The 16,690-nt window shown below is 41.4% G+C and overlaps 1 protein-coding gene across 3 annotated transcripts in view; it reads right to left on the reverse strand.

Annotated features, from left to right (window-relative positions):
- Positions 1 to 2,729: 2,729 nt before the first annotated feature.
- ZNF577 (zinc finger protein 577) overlaps positions 2,730 to 16,690 on the reverse strand; it is a 45,053-nt gene continuing 31,092 nt past the window's right edge. Inside the window, exons 5-6 of one of the 3 annotated variants that reach the window (XM_082368071.1) lie at positions 13,485 to 13,664; positions 11,892 to 13,018 (exon numbers count right to left, since the gene is read on the reverse strand). In XM_082368071.1, coding sequence (XP_082224197.1) covers positions 12,966 to 13,018; positions 13,485 to 13,664 — 233 coding nt within the window. In that variant the 3' untranslated portion in view covers positions 11,892 to 12,965. Of the gene's footprint in view, positions 3,808 to 5,689; positions 6,283 to 11,891; positions 13,019 to 13,484; positions 13,665 to 16,690 lie in introns of those variants that run through there. The other 2 variants (XM_082368072.1, XM_082368073.1) reach the window with 2 other exon arrangements.

Consider the following 16,690-nt stretch of genomic DNA (forward strand, 5'->3'; position numbering starts at 1 on the left):
AAAATTTTACCTCAACTTGTCAACTTCCACAAAAAAAAAAAAAAAAAAAAGAAAGTCTGGGATTTGTACTGGGGCTGCATTGAATCTATAAATCTTTTGAGTAATGACATTTATAGTATGAAGGCTTAAAATTCATGAACACCATGTATCATTCCATTTATTCTTTAATGTCTCTGAATAAAGTTGATGTTTCTTATAGAAGTCATTTTTTTTGATTCATTTCATGATACTTGACATTTTTAATGCTCTTGTAAATGGTATTTTATAATTTCATTAACCTTTGTTGGTCATATACAGAAATACAATTAACATGCATATTGATATTATACCAAACAAACTTGATAAACTGTCTTATTAATTCTAATAGCTTTTGTGTAGATCGTTGTATTTAAATTTTTAAAACTTCATATTTTCCCTCTGCCTGAACATCCCCACAAACCAGCTCTGAGTACACTGACCAGGCAACCATGTACACCAGTGTAATAAGGTCGGTCCCTGCCTCAAGTTCCTCTTCCTACCCTCCCGTGCCTGTGACCTAGCGTCATTCAAATGCACCAGCGAAATCTCCTCCAGTCTTTTCTTGTGTACTCCACCCTGATCCGCCAATAAGGGCACTTCCCCATGGATGCTTCCACCCCCCTACTTGGTAGAGCCTGGTCCCTTGGTGCTCTCTCCGACGTGACCTCTCAACATGCAGTGACTCTTGTCTCTCATGACCTGGGAGTATAACAAACTTTTTTCCCCTGTACCTATTGAGTCCCTTCTTGTGGTCTCACCTGACTGACCATCACCTAAAAGAACACAAAACAATTATTCTAGATTTTTATGTAAACAGCCATATCATCCTTAAATAGTGAGTTTTCCCCATCATTTCACATTTTTAAATCTTTATTTTTCTACCAATTGCACTGGTGAGAACGTCAGTCCAATGTTGAGAGAAGTGATGATGCAGCACTCTAGCCTTCTTCCTGATTTCAAAGTTTCTCCTTTAAGTATGACGTTCACCAAAGATTTTTGTAAATTCCCTTTATCAAATTTAATCATGCCTATGTGATTAAGCCTCTATTAAAAAAATCCATAAACCACAGAGAGCTTCTGGGTAGATGAACGCATCCAAGTGCCAGGAGGGTGGGGCCCTCCATCTCCACAGCGACAGAAGCTCCGGCATTTGTCTGCACGTCACCCTTAGCCAGACCTAAGCTGCTGATGATGTCTTCACTTAGCCTCATTGCCCTTTTGAGGGCACAAGGAAGTTCTGACTGTTCTGGAGTTCTGAGGTCTGTACAGCAAAGAACATATTCCCTGGGCAATGAAAAGAGCATCTGGCAGGGAGGACTCCAAGGATGCCTCTGGCACAGGGGGGATTCTGACACATCATTGTCATACTTTCCTTCCGTTCTTCAGAGATGCTTTCTTTTAGTTCCTCAAACATATTTATAATAGCTGATTTAATGTCTTCGTGTAGTAAGTCTGACATACGAGACCCCTCAGATAGTGTCTATGGATTGCTTTTTTTCCTGTGTAAAGGCCATACTTTCCTGTTCTTTGTGTATCACTTTTTTTGTCGAAGCTAGACGTTTTAGAAAATACAATGTTGTTACTTTGGGTGTCAGATGCCCCCTCTCCTCAGAATTCGTTGCTACTGCTGTTACTGTTGTTGCAGTTTGTTCAGTGACGTTCCTGGTCTGTTTCCCTTGCAGGGGGCAGTTACTAAAGTCTCTGCCTGGTCAGCTTCCTTAGTTGTCCTGAGTCAGTGAGTCCTCCACCGTTTGCCAAGGGTAGTTTATGCCTTAATGCTCCACTACTTTATTTTTTCTTTAATTTTTTTATTATTTTTAAAAAATTAACTATAGTTGATTTACAATATTGTGTTAGTGTCAGGTGTACAGCTTCAGATTCTTTTCCATTATGTTATTACAAGATATGGAATATAGTTCCCTGTGCTCTACAGTAAATCCTTGTGTTTATCTACTTTCTATATGGTCATGTGTATCTGTTAATCCCATACTCCTAATGTATTCCCCACCCCCTCCCTCTACTACTACTTCGATGCTTAGGCGGTTTACAAGTCTGCCCTAGCCTTCTCTTCCTGCTGCAGGATTTCAAGGTCAGCCAGAGGTGAATTATCAGTGACCTTCAGGTCTTCTCTGGGCATGTACATATCCCTGTGTAGGTGTGTGGCCTTTTAGATCCTCAGGAATGTGTCAGAGTGTTTAACAGCTCCTTGTGAACATCTTATTCTTCAGACATTCCTTTTAAAAATTTTGGCTGAGCTAATGTTTTCCCCAACTGGTTTTGCGGCCTTAAGCTACCACAGTGTTAAACAACTGAGACTGTTTTTTGACAAATGGTTTTCATGGCTACTGTAGCTGTGAGGTAGCTGTTTTTCTAAAGCTAGTGCAGAACTGGGGAGGGGGGATGGGAGTAAACAAAGTTAGAACCCCACTGTTTTTACTGAGGTTCAAAATTTTTTCTTGACTAAAAATGCTCTTCAGGTTGTTTGTACGCCTTTGGTTAATTTCTAGAGTCGTAAAAAAGTTGACTTTAATCATTTTTCCAGTATTTTTTAATTTTTTAAAATATCTTTATTGGAGTATAATTGCTTTACAGTGTTGTGTTAGTTTCTACTGTGCAACAAAGTGAATCAGCTATACATATATACATATATCCCCATATCTCCTCCCTCTTGCGTCTCCCTCCCTCCCACCCTCCCTATCCCACCCCTCTAGGTGGTCGCAAAGCACCGAGCTGATCTCCCTGTGCTATGCGGCTGCTTCCCACTAGCCATCCATTTTACATTTGGTAGTGTATATACGTCCATGATACTCTCTCACTTCGTCCCAGCTTCCCCTTCCCCCTCTGTGTCCTCAAGTCCGTTCTCTATGTCTGTGTCTTTATTCCTGCCCTGCCACTAGGTTCATCAGTACCGTTTTTTTTTTTTAGATTTCATATACATGTGTTAGCATACAGTATTTGTTTTTCTCTTTCTGACTTACTTCACTCTGTATGACAGACTCTAGGTCCATCCACCTCACTACAAATAACTCAATTTCGTTTCTTTTTATGGCTGAGTAATATTCCATTGTATATATGTGCTACATCTTCTTTATCCATTCATCTGTCGATGGACACTTAGGTTGCTTCCATGTCCTGGCTACTGTAAATAGAGCTGCATTTTTCCAGTATTTATGTTGCTTTCATAAAACACTGGGTTTACACAGGTCCTCTGCTATTTTGGAAGTCCTGCCTCCTCACCTCATTTAGTTTTGCACAATAATTTAATAGGATACAATTTATTAATTTTATAGGTAAATACCCTGTCTTATAATAAGCTACTTCCCATGAGCTATAATTATTGTTGGCACACAAAGCCAGCACTGCTTATCAATATACAATATTGCATCCGATTTAATAATTGCCCTAATAAACCATTAAATTTATGATATATCCCCAAATTATTTCTGTCCAACTTCACTTCCATCCTTCCATCAATGACTTCAAAGGAAAAACAATCACAAAGCATCAAGATAACACTAACACTTATGCACTATTGTATTTATCTGATTGTCTGTCTGCCTTCTGAGTGAAGCTGGAAGCCTCCACACGGCTTAGTCAGTGTCGTCCAAATCTTTCCATCATCAGTATCTTGGGTGTATGTCTGTCATGTGCTGGACATCCATATATCCTTGCTTGAATAAGTGATTAACCAGATGATGTGAAGAAAAGAGAAAGTGTTGTGAATGGGCCATTAGTCATGTGGGATTTTTTTTTCACCATGTAAGAGCAGAATCTTGGCGCTTGGAGATCCTGAAGGAACAATATCAGGGGGCTGAGGGTGGGATAACATGCTGCCAGAAAGGCAGCAGTGTGCTGCACCCAGAGGTGAGATTTGGAAACAACATTACAGATTGTAAGGATAGAACGGGTGAAGTAAAACAGAATGAAGGTGATTGCTAGAAGCAGGACAGTTTGAGTGGCTTTTGCCTCAGGAGAGAATCTGTGAGAGTTTCTGAGGGTGTGAATATGCTTCACTCGCTGGTGGTGTCTACGTAGGAGAAGGCCCATGTAAACACTGGCCCCAATCATGAGTCCCATGAACACAACATCTGGCAAAGTCATGATAATTGTGAATTTGGCAGCACTAGACATTTCAGGATTTTTAGAAGAACATAGCCCATAATCCCGTAGCTTTGTTGAATTGCGAATAGGCCGATGAGCCTCTAAATTTATGGGGACAAAGATGTTTATCAGCAGGTTGGAGATCCAACATAGGAAGCAGGAAGAATGGCTGTTCTTCCAAGCTCTGCCCTTGAGCCCCATCCACCCACCAGTTCTGGGGCTGATGGTGATTGCCTGAAAATTGCTCAAGAGGCAAGTGGTGCAGAGAGAAAGGCCTCGGGCTAGTCTATGGATGTAATAAACAAGTTTACACCGAGTGTTGCCCAGGATGTGTGTCACTCCCCAGGTAAATATCATCTGGGGGAATCCCCTTGAAGAGAAGAACCAAGAAGTTGGCCACAGCCATGTTGGTAAGAATCAAGTGTATGGACTTCAGGGCATGACCAGTGCAGGATGTGGAAGCATAGGTTGAGAGAAGAAAGGTATTCCCCAGGACCCCAATCCCAGTCTGGAGCAGGAAAAGTAGCCTCAGGATCGAGTCACCAAAAATCATTCTCACAGGATCACGGGAACAAGCCGTTCAGAAAAGAACCTGAAGGTCATGAAGTTAGAATTCAGAGTGAGAGCACCAGTCACAGATTTGCTCCAATATTCCCAGTTCTGATAGGGACTCTTGGGTCCTCAGGAACTCCCCTTTCTGAGGATAGAAATTTCAATTCTGGGGAGGGGACTCTACACCAAGGAGCTCAAAATTGCCACTCAGAGTAGCCATCTTGGCATATGTCTGTTTATGCTCATACAACCATGCAAAATGGTTCATTATTTAGTCCATTTCCCAAATCCTTCAGTGTATATGTCCAGGACACAAGCTCCAAGATATAAAGCCTCATATTTCATTTCAAAAACTCTTCTTAAACATCTACTATATGCCAGGATAGGTTGTCAGTACTCATATATACAAAGATTAACTGACCTGGATCATTGTTTCTAACAGCAGAGGGCCTAGTGTGGCAGACGCATGTATAAAATACCATAGAATGAAACAGAAATCGTACCGTGAATAAAGGCTATAAATGGTATTGTGGAAACATGTGTCAGGGATTCCAGCACTTAGGGATTCTGTGATAACAGACAGACATTTTTATTTTATTAATTTAGTAAAATTGTTCTTCCAACTTATTCAATTAATATGTGTATACTTATTAAGGAATAAAGTAATACAAAGATATAGAGAGGAAAAAGTTCATCTGTGTCCTCTGCCTCTCATTTCTAGTCTTATTCGTCTCTCCCCTGAGATAACCATACATTTCAGGGGTGCATTCTCCCACACCTGTTCATACAACAGGTATGTGTGTGTTAGCAATCAGTAATAAGTACAGGATTAAATGGGTCACTTACATTTAGAAATTTAAAGCATTCTCTCTCATAAGACATGGGCCAAAGAAAAAATCATACTGGAAACATGGCAGTAAGAAAACAATATACCATGGCCATGTAAGACCAGGAATGCAAGGAATTTTATTGACTAAGTTCACCATATATATCTTTTTTAAAAAAATTAATTAATTAATTTATTTTTGGCTGAGTTGGGTCTTTGTTGCTGCGCATGGGCTTTTCTCTAGTTGTGGCGAGCAGGGGCTACTCTTCGTTGAGGTGCGCAGGCTTCTCATTGCGGTGGCTTCTCTTGTTGCGGAGCACGGGCTCTAGGTGTGCGGGCTTCAGTAGTTGTGGCACATGGGCTCAGTAGTTGTGGCTCATGGGCTCTAGAGTGCAGGCTCAGTAGTTGTGGCGCACGGGCTTAGTTGCTCCGCGGCATGTGGGATCTTCCCGGACAAGGGGTTGAACCTGTGTCCCCTGCTTTGACAGGCGGATTCTTAACTACTGCACCACCAGGGATGTCCAGTGGCCATTTTTTTTAATGACCACCTACAGAGTTAGTTCATTAAAGAGTGAACAACAGCAGGCAAATCCTGCTGGGCTGACACTTGGAAGAAGTGTGGGCTTTCCATTTTTTTAAAATGGGCTCTGTTCCTGAGAGCAGGCTGTAGTTGAGCACCATGCACAATGCCTAAAGCCCAAGTAAATCCCCCATAGCCCTGCTGGTCTAAAGAACCAAAGGACAAAATTCAGGATAACCACAGAGGCTGCAAAGTAAAAGGAAATCTGAAAAAAAAGAGAGCCACAAAGGCAGTACCACAAATTTTAGATACAACGTCTATCTTAAGACTCTGGCTGAGCCCTGAATGTGCATGCATGGGGTAGGTACAAAGCAGTCCCCCACAGCCTAAAATAACTGAGACTTCAGAATATGGTGTTTAAGTTTAGGCAAATTATCTGTTGAAGAAAAAATAACCTATACTCTTTGGGGAAACACAACAAAAATTCAACCTCTACAATGTATCAGTATACAATCCAAAATTACTAAACATACAAAGAAACAAGAAAATGTAACCCAAACTCAAGATAAAAAATAATCAATGGAGACTAAACCCAAGATAACTCAGATGTTGGAATTGGCAAACAATGATTTTAAAGCAGATTTTATAACTATGATCAAGGGAATAAAGAAAAGTAGTAACTATATAAGGAACCAAATGAAAATTCCAAACATCCAAAATTTAAAAATCACTGAATATGACAGAAGAGTCATTGGACTTGGAAAGAGATCAATAAAAATTAACCACTTGAAAGAGAGAAGAAAGATGCGGAGGAAAATAGAGTGGAAAGTACCTGTGAGAAAATATTTTTAAAGTATAAAACAAATAAATGGATTTTCCCACAGATAAAGAATTATAAAAACCGGATAAAATATTCATAAATGACTATTTAGAGGAACCAGAAAGCATCCCCAAACATACAGAAATTGAAGGACAGTTTACACGTACTTGATAAAGTGCAACCACAAGGATTTATGGCCTGAAGCTAGGGTAGCAGAATCTATATTGATGGCAGTGGAACCTATGTCAATGGCAATGGAAAACAGCAGGCCTTAACCATCTCAAAGTGCCAGAGAACAGAACTTAGGGATTTTTTTTTCTTTTTCTTTTTCTTTTTTTGGCCGCACCCAGCAGCTTAAGGATCTTAGTTTACCCACCAGGGATTGAACTCTCACCCTCAGCAGTGAAAGTGCAGAGTCCTAACCACTGGACTACCAGGGAATTCCCAGGGACTTTTTTTAAAAGCTGGAAATTTATAAGGGAAATCCTGGAAGTGGGAGAATTGAAGAAGGAATAAAGACTCAAATCTAAATATGAATTCTTCCCAAACCCCTGACACCCAAACTGCACAGAGGCGGGGGCGATCCCAGAGGGCCTGGGGAACTTCTCTGCAACTTCTAAATTATTTCTAAATAAAAAGGATTTAAAAAAGTGCTTAAAGTTAAATGATACAGAAAATACTCTGAGCCTTAGAGTTTCTATTAGAGCTACTCGTAGAGGTAAATTTATATCCTAAATGTTGATATAAGAAGAAAATTAAAACTGAACAGGGGACTTCTCTGGTGGCTCAGTGGTTAAGAATCCGCCTGCCAATGCAGGAGACATGGGTTCGAGCCCTGGTCTGGGAAGATCCCACATGCTGTGGAGCAACTAAGCCCGAGCGCCAAAACTGCTGAGCCTGTGCTCTAGAGCCCGCGAGCCACGACTACTGAGCCTGCGTGCCACAACTACTGAAGCCCACGCGCCTAGAGCCTGTGCTCCTCAATAAGAGAAGCCACCACAATGAGAAGCCCACGCACTGCAACTAAGAGTAGACCCTGCGCGCCGCAACTACAGAAAGCCCTCGCGCAGCAACAAAGACCCAACACAGCCAAAAATAAATAAATAAAATTAAAAACAAAACAAAACAAACCTGAACAGAAAATACCAAACATTTAGTTAGTAAAACAAATATTCCCCTCACACAAAAAAAAAAAAAGCAGAAAGAAAGAACTTAAAATGCACTTTTAATTACCACCATAACTGACCTAGGATAGGCATACCTGGAAGGTCTCTTTTAAGTATTGTTTTCTTTTCAAATTATTTGTCATTTTCTCCTCTAAATGAATTATAGGATCAGTTTAAGTTTTGGTTGAAATTTCTCTGAATTCACAGATAAAAACAGAGCAACTAACATCCATATAATATTGTGAGATATATTTCTTAATTATTTCCCCTTCTTTACTGCTTTTAAGGAAATGATTTTTACTTATTTTCAGCTTGCACATTTCTTCTTAACGTGTTTTTTGGGGGGGGAGGCTGCATATTGATTTGCTTCTTATTTTCTAATTTTTCTTGCTTGTGTACAAGAAAGCTATTGATTATCATCTCTTATCCCTCTAACAGAACAATCCCATTGCTATTCATATTCTTTCCACTGATTCTCTTGGACTGTCCGGCAAGGCTGTTATCAGCAAACAGTGACGATGTTGAATCTTTTCTCCCATTTAAACCTGACTGCACCCTTGCTTCCCTCCCATGCGTTCTCCAAAGCAGGCAGACTGGTACATCTCAAACCTGATTTGTATCACATCACTCCCCTAGATAAGCTTTGACAGACTTCCCAGACTATTTAGGATAAAAGACAAAATCTTTCATCCTGTCCCAGCTTTATCTTCCACTGTTTCTCTCCTCACCCAGGACACTTCAGTTACACAGGTGTCTTTTTGATGACTTGAGATTTCAGGCTCATTCCTACATCAGGGACATCTGACATTCTCTTCTTTCTGCCTGCAGCGTTTCCCACAATCTACTGTATATACCGGCATAGTCATTATTTTGGTCTCAGCGAACATCACTCTATCTGAGAGGCCACCTCTAATCCTTCATTCTAAATTAGGTACCACCAGTTGTTTTCTCTTAGAGCAAAAATTCTTTAGCTTTCATCCAGGTCTCTTTCTGCTATTTACCTAAGATTCTGTACTTAATTTGCATTTCACCCCTTGAGCTTAAATTCAGTATCAGCAGGAGGCATGTTTGTCCTGGTATCTCTACCCAGCCAGCACTCAGCGGAGTACGTGGCCCGCAGGACATGGTCAGCAAATTTTTGTGAAACGATGGTAATTGAATTTCATCGGCACCATGCTCAACCACTCCCCCATGTGGACGTCAATCACATTTCTGGAGGCACCACAGTTACTCATGGCCCCATAGGAGGCAAGGTATATGACTGAATTTTTGACATTTTTTTTCCTAGTTAAAATACACACACACACAAACACAAAGGATTTAAAATAACCCTGTAGATGAATTTAATACCATCTTTACCAACAAACAAGAATGGTTTTCAAAAATAGTTAATAAGCAGCAAATTTCTCCAGGATTCTGCTTTTTCCATTTTAATGTCATTACGGTATACCAGGGAACAAAGAAAGTTATATACTAGAATAAGCTCTTACAACAATAAAAAATGATAGTTTTGTTTGAATATCATGAGGGACTCGACTCCACATACTAAGGGGAAAGTGCGTCCCCAAAAGCAGCTGGGCCTGAAGAATAAAGGTTGAAGATCTGGGTTAGAGTCTGGGACTATTATATTAGATCTACCTACAAATCAGTTTGATTGCCACCATATCTCTGCATTTTGTGATCTACTTATGTCTTTTTTCTAATGTTTCTCCTTCAGCACAAATTTTAACAGGACCCACTTGCATGTCTGTCCGGAGAAGACTTTTCTACATATAAAGTAACAATGTTGGGCTTCCCTGGTGGCACAGTGGTTGAGAATCTGCCTGCCAATGCAGGGGACACGGGTTCGAGCCCTGGTCTGGGAAGATTCCACATGCCGTGGAGCAACTAAGCCCGTGAGCCACAACTACTGAGCCTGCGCACCTAGAGCCCGTGCTCCGCAACAAGAGAGGCCGCGATAGTGAGAGGCCCGCACACCGCGATGAAGAGCGGCCCCCGCTTGCCACAACTAGAGAAAGCCCTCGCACAGAAACAAAGACCCAACACAGTCAAAAATAAAAATATAAAAATAAATAAATTTAAAAAATAAATAAATAAAAAATAAAGTAACAATGTTGGCTCCAAAAGAGACCTGAAGACAGCACTGCTGAGCTCCTCCACAATTCCCTCTCCCACTGACCTTAGTCAACATGACCACCCTTGTTTACTCCAATAATGAGGGGTCCTGCCAGGGTCAAAGACTCTAAAACATGAGAGAGAATGACAGCCGGGTTATGGATCAAATCAGGCCTGGGCGAATTACTGTTTCCTTCTAAGTTAACTCTTAGAATGACACGTGGGCCTGATACATCAAATCCTACCATATCCCAGCCCCGCTCTAGGCTCACGATGAAACGTGCACTGTAATCCATGTTTTGTGAGACCAGAAAAATAAGGATACAAAGAGTGACAATGTACTGAGTACTGACCCTGCGCCAGGCACTGCTCTCACAGTTTTATTTTTTATTTTATTTATTTATTTATTTATTTATTTAGGCTGCATTGGGTCTTCGTTGCTGTGCACGGGCTTTCTTTAGTTGCGGCTGGCGGGAGCTACTCTTCGTTGTGGTGTGTGGGCTTCTCATTGCGGTGGCTTCTCTTGTTGCTCTAGGCGTGCGGGCTTCAGTAGTTGTGGCACACAGGCTCAGTAGTTGTGGCTCCTGGGCTCTAGAGTGCAGGCTCAGTAGTTGTGGCGCACGGGCTTAGTTGCTACGGGGCATGTGGGATCTTCCTGGACCAGGGCTCGAACCCATGTCCCCTGCATTGGCAGGTGGATTCTTAACCACTGCGCCACCAGGGAAGTCCCACACTGTTTTAAATATAATGGTTCATTTAATCCCCCGATAACCTAGGGAACTAAATCCAGTAATTATTATTCTCACTTGGCAGGTGATAACAATGAAACCCAGAGAGTTGAAGTGTCCTGCCCAAAGTTACACAATTAGTTAGTGGCAGATGGTGGGAGTTCAACCCAACATCAGGTTCTAGGGACCCTGTCTTTATCCACTTTGTTTTGCTATAGTTGAAAAGTTTCTGCAATAGGACTCAAGATGTCTGCTGAGTTTGCTTTTTCCACCCGGTGCTTGGTGCTTCATGGGTTTCTCTTTATGGAAAAAAAAGAAAATCAAACTGACAGCAGGGACAAGGGGGATAAACCTTGAGTACTGCAAGTGCCACAGAGGCAAGCATCAGGCAGAAATAAATGTGAAAATGAAAATGGAATTGTGAAGAACAGGTCAAGAACTGGTGAGTCAGGCACACTCAGACTTGCTCCTTGGAGCCGGGGGCAGTGATGTTTGAGAGAGTTCCTGGCTGCCAGAGTGCTGGAAATAAACCCTGTATCTTCAAGGAGACTGACTTGAAGACAATAAAAGAAAAGGCAGGATGGATTTGGAAGAGACCTATTCACATAAGGGGGAAGTATAAAGAGAGATATGACAAGTGGAAGTGATTAGGAAGATAGAAACACAGATAAAGAAGGGGTGAAGTTAGAACAGAGTGACCAATTTCTGTATTTCGAATCCATTTTCCAGTAAGTGGCTCACAGTCTGTTCAGAGAAAATACCAGGAGATACAATTTATTGATGAGCTTTCGCATGTAGGGCTACAAACAGGCCCTTCATATAAGTTAATACTGAATGCTCAGTGTAAAAGAATATTCTTATCCTATTTTACATGGATGGAAAATGAGGCAGAGAGATTTTTTTTTTAACTTTCTCAAGGTCACTCAATTCCAGTAAATGGCAGGCTAGGTCTGATCTGACCCAAGGTATGTAAATACTGTCTGATTATTAGTTTTTAAAATAAATTTAAATCAGACTGGTTTCTCTTTTGTTACTAGATTAAAGGTGACTCAGTATGGAAGTTTCTAATTCAAAGTCAGTCAGTGGATAATTCAAATTCTACTAGCCAATTTTAAGAAAGCAGATTTTTGATAAACAACAAAGTCCTACTGTATAGCGCAGGGAACTATATTCAATATCCTGTGATAAACCATAATGGAAAAGAATATGAAAAAGAATGTATATATATATGTATATATATACACACAGACACATATATGTGTATATATATGTATATGTATAACTGAATAACTTTGCTGTACAGCAGAAATTAACACAACATTGTAAATCAACTACAATAAAATAAATTTTAAAAAAAAGAGAAAGCAGATTTTTTTCCCCATTTAAGGTCTAAGGGGCACTGCATCACAAAGCCAAAGCAAAAAAGAAAAACACGGATCTGTTTAAAGGGGTTATCCTTCTCTGCTATGGAAATCTTTGCTGAGAAGAAATTCCTAAGTACATCTTCAATAGCCTTCTTTGCTGAATAAGAGATAATGTTTGGATGTACTGTCTCATTATTCGTAAGTTTTCTTAGGATTAATTCACTGGTATACTGGTAAATGTGGGTGTGGTCTAGATATAGTCTGTCTGTCTGTCTCTCTCTCTCACACACACACAAACACACAGAAGAGTCATTCAGATTCATCCCACAAAACCTCCAAAACAACACAAGATGGAACTGGGAAATCAATATAGATTTACAGAGAGATAGGGTGAAGTCTGATGACAGTGTGGCCAGCTGTGTGTCTGTCTGGCTGCAAAATACTGGCTCTAGAATCATGCAGGAGAGACCGTCATGACTACCATTTGCTAGAGATTTGCTGTGGGCCAGCTTATCACCCTCTTTAATGTTCATTCACTCTATTCAGTATTCAGAGTGACACTGTTCCTATTCCTGGCTCACAGGTTGGGAAGCTGAGATTCATTCTCAGGAGCTCCCCATCCCCCAGACTGTAGGAGGCAGAGCCAGGAATTGAAGATAAGCCGCTCTCGCCTCCAGAGGCTGGACTCTTACTCAGGATTGCTTTTAGACTGTGCCTTTCAGTGGCAAAGAAAAGCATACAATATTATAAACCCTCTAGGTCCCACGGCCGTGCGTTTCTCCAGGTCCATCCAGGTTCTGGAATCTGTCTGTGAGGGCAATAATGGAGCAGTGTGAGTCTGAGTGCAAATGTGTGTGCAGAGAACAGGGACCACAGCTGAACAGTCTGAACATTAACCCTGAACTCTAGACATCAAAATTTCTCAACTCTGAGTCTAGTTCTCAGTGGTTTGAGTTGATGGAGAACCTAGTCTCCAATCTTAAAGGGAAAGAACAGGAGGAAGAAAAGCAACCCTTACCCTCAGGCTGGCCTCAGCCTCGGCAATGTCCATTCCCCTTCCAGCCGAGTGCCCATGACCATCTACTGCTGCTGTGGGGTCTCCGCTGTTACACCTTCCCCACCCCTCTCTCGGTCCAGGAAAGAGTCCAGCTGAGACAGAACCGTCCTGAGACCCAAGGGGAAACCTCTGTCCTGTCCAGTTCCTCAGCTGCTCTCTCCTCTTAGGCACCGTCTCCCAAACCTTGCTCAAGTCCGAGCCACAAGGGAACACTCACCAGGGTTTCTCTCTGCTTTGGAAACGGACAGCAGGACTGTGGCCGTCAGTAAATACGTGCCATGTAAGCCAAAGCGGTTATGTGTCTTGAGATCCCCTGAGTTCAGCTCCCCCCAAAGCGCTGCAACTACCCTGTCACCTGTGAGGCACCGACACTGTCTGCAAAGGGACTGCGGTGTATCTGCAAAGAAGCGGTAAACGTCAGTCCCAAGCCAGCATCCGCAGTTCCTGGGGATTAAGACAGAATGAATTAAGGGCGGGTGCAGCTGAGGGGGAGACTTTCCTGAGTCCACTGCTGTGAGCTGCGCGTGTGTAAGGCAGCGTGGGACAGACAGGGCACTCAGCGCTGTGCTGAGACGGCCAAGTGGATCCTCATCTCCAAGTCCTGCCCCAACCTCACCCCCAGGGTCATGCGGATGAGATCTGTCATGTTCATACTGGACTCTGCGCTTCAGTGTTATAACAGGGAAGAATAACTCTGACTCCGTATTAGATCTGTTTTTTACTTTAACTTTTGTGCTCTGTTGCCTGTGCTTAGTCATGCTGGCTCTGCACCTTTTGTTAAAAAAAAAAAAGTTGCCGATAGCCTGAAATATACAGGATAGCCTATTCTCAAGACTCTGACTTTTTTTTTTTTTTTAATTTTTATTTATTTATTTATTTTATTTTTAGCTGTGTTGGGTCTTCGTTTTTGCTGAGGGCTTTCTCTAGTTGCGGCAAGCGGGGGTTACTCTTCATCGCGGTGCGCGGGCCTCTCACCTCTCACTATCGTGGCCTCTCTTGTTGCGGAGCACAGGTTCCAGACGCGCAGGCTCAGTAATTGTGGCTCACGGGCCTAGTTGCTCCGCGGCATGTGGGATCTTCCCAGACCAGGGCTCGAACCCGTGTCCCCTGCATTGGCAGGCAGATTCTCAACCACCGCGCCACCAGGGAAGCCCAAGACTCTGACCTTTAAGAGTCCATTCATATAGAGATAAAAAGTTGCGAAATAGAGAATAACATTTGTCTTGTTGGAGGTTTACAGGAACTACGCGACCTGACCTACGAGGACAGCTGCAAGAACAAAGGATTCCTACACCAAGAAGTGTGCAACAACTAACCACGACCCTCCCTCGCCTTGCCTTTAAAAGGGATTTGCTGAAACCCTTTGAGGAGTTTGGGTTTTTTTGGTTTTTTTGAGCATGCGGCACCTGTCTCTTTGCATGGCCCTGCGATATAACCTTCTCTGCTCCAAACTCCGACATCTCGGTTTGTTTGGCCTCACTGTGTGTCGGGCACAAGAACTTGCATTAGGTAACAGTGTGTCATTGTTAAGGACACGACCTGTGCCTGGGGCGCTGGGTCATCTAGGTATTGGGAAAGCTCTCATTCAATGCTATTCTCACATGCTTGCAGGAGCCCTGGGCATTCCTGCCAGTTACACCCACCTCTCATTCCCAAATTTGTCTTCTTGAACCGTCTTGGGGCCAAGGCAGCACAGCCAACAAAAGCGACTCCATTTGCCATTTCTGAAGGTGCTTCCACCCTAATTCTTGAGTCCCTACTATGAGTAATGATACAGTTCACAGAGTTCCACCTCCTCTTTTTTTCCTTCCACTGCCCAGAGTTAACCACAGACTTGATGTTTCTTTTTATACTTTATGTGTATGTGAAATAAAATTCACACTTTATGGCATGACAAGAAAAATTTATTTATTTATTTATTTATTTATATTTTTATTTTTTGGCCATGCCGCGCGGCCTATGGGACTTTAGTTAACCAACCAGGGATCAAATCTGGGCCCTCGGCAGTGAGAGCGCGGAGTCTTAACCACAGGACTGCCAGGGAATTCCCAGGAAAATTTAAACATAAAAAAATGTTCTCTGCCCTGTGGCCTCCCCTCTCCCCGCACTGTGCATTGTGTATCTGCATTAGGCATTGACCAAACCTGCCCCATCAGCAGAAATACCTGCTCAACCATAAACAGCAACATTCTCCCAGCATCAACAAGACAACTCCTAGATCTTCCATTTCTTTCTTAGATCAACTAATTTTTTGTTGACATGTACTTAGTCTTCTAATTTTTTATAAGTCAGTTTAGATTATATCTACCTCCCTCCCTAGACTAAAATGATGAGATCAATGTTCTTATATTACCTTTTACCTTCTTTTCCCATTTCTCTCCCAATTTTTTTACTTTTATAATTTTTTTTTAAATTGAAGTATAGCTGATTTACAATGTTGTGTTAATTTCTGCTGTACGGCAAAGTGATTCAGTTATACATATATATTATTTTTTATATTCTTTTCCATTAGGGTTTATCACAGGATATTGAATATATTTCCCTGAGTTATACAGTAGGACCTTATAGTTTATCCATCCTATATATAATAGTTTGCATCTGCTAACCCCAACCTCCCACTCCATCCCTCCCCTCCCCCTTGGCAACCACAAGTCTGTTCTCTGTGAGTCTGTTCCTGTTTCGTAGGTAGGTTCATTTGTGTCATATTTTAGATTCCACATATAAGTGATATCATATGGTATTTGTCTTTCTGACTTACTTCACTTAGTATGATAATCTCTAGGTCCATCCATGTTGCTGCAGATGGCATTATTTCTTTTTTTTTAATGGCTGAGTAGTATTCAGTTTTATATTTTCTATAGTCATTGTTTTTAACACTTACATTAGGCTCTGTAAATAAATTCCCACAATCTACTAAAGGCTTGTATCTATAGTTAAACGGATTCGTTGCTTACTCTCAGTTCTTTTGCCATCGCTTATGTTTGTCTCTTACAGATACAATTCATGTTTTAGTAATTTCTTCAAGAAGTTCATGCATGTTCTTGGATGTTCAACAATGTTTATTTGCATCTTGGTACTTAAAAGACTTACTTATTGGAGGCGAACCATTATCTTTGTTATACTGAGCCTTCTCATTTAATAGACAATCTACTTCCTTTATTTTGGTCATCTTAAAGATCTTTCAATGAAGTGATATAAATCTTTCAAATTCTCTCGTAATTTTTATTGTGAATAGAGAACTTTTCAAAAGTGTTCTGATTATCGCTGGTGCCTAGCACTCCACTGAAGTTGCATATTGACCAAGTATCTAGAGAATTCTACTAGATTCTTTTTTTTTCTTTTTTCTTGAAGTATAGTTGATTTACAATGTTGAGTTAATTTCTGCTGTACAGAAAAGTGATTCAGTTTTATATATATATATAT

The sequence above is a fragment of the Balaenoptera borealis genome (assembly GCF_965194805.1).
Source record: "Balaenoptera borealis genome assembly, chromosome: 19".
Classification (NCBI taxonomy): Eukaryota; Metazoa; Chordata; class Mammalia; order Artiodactyla; family Balaenopteridae; genus Balaenoptera; species Balaenoptera borealis.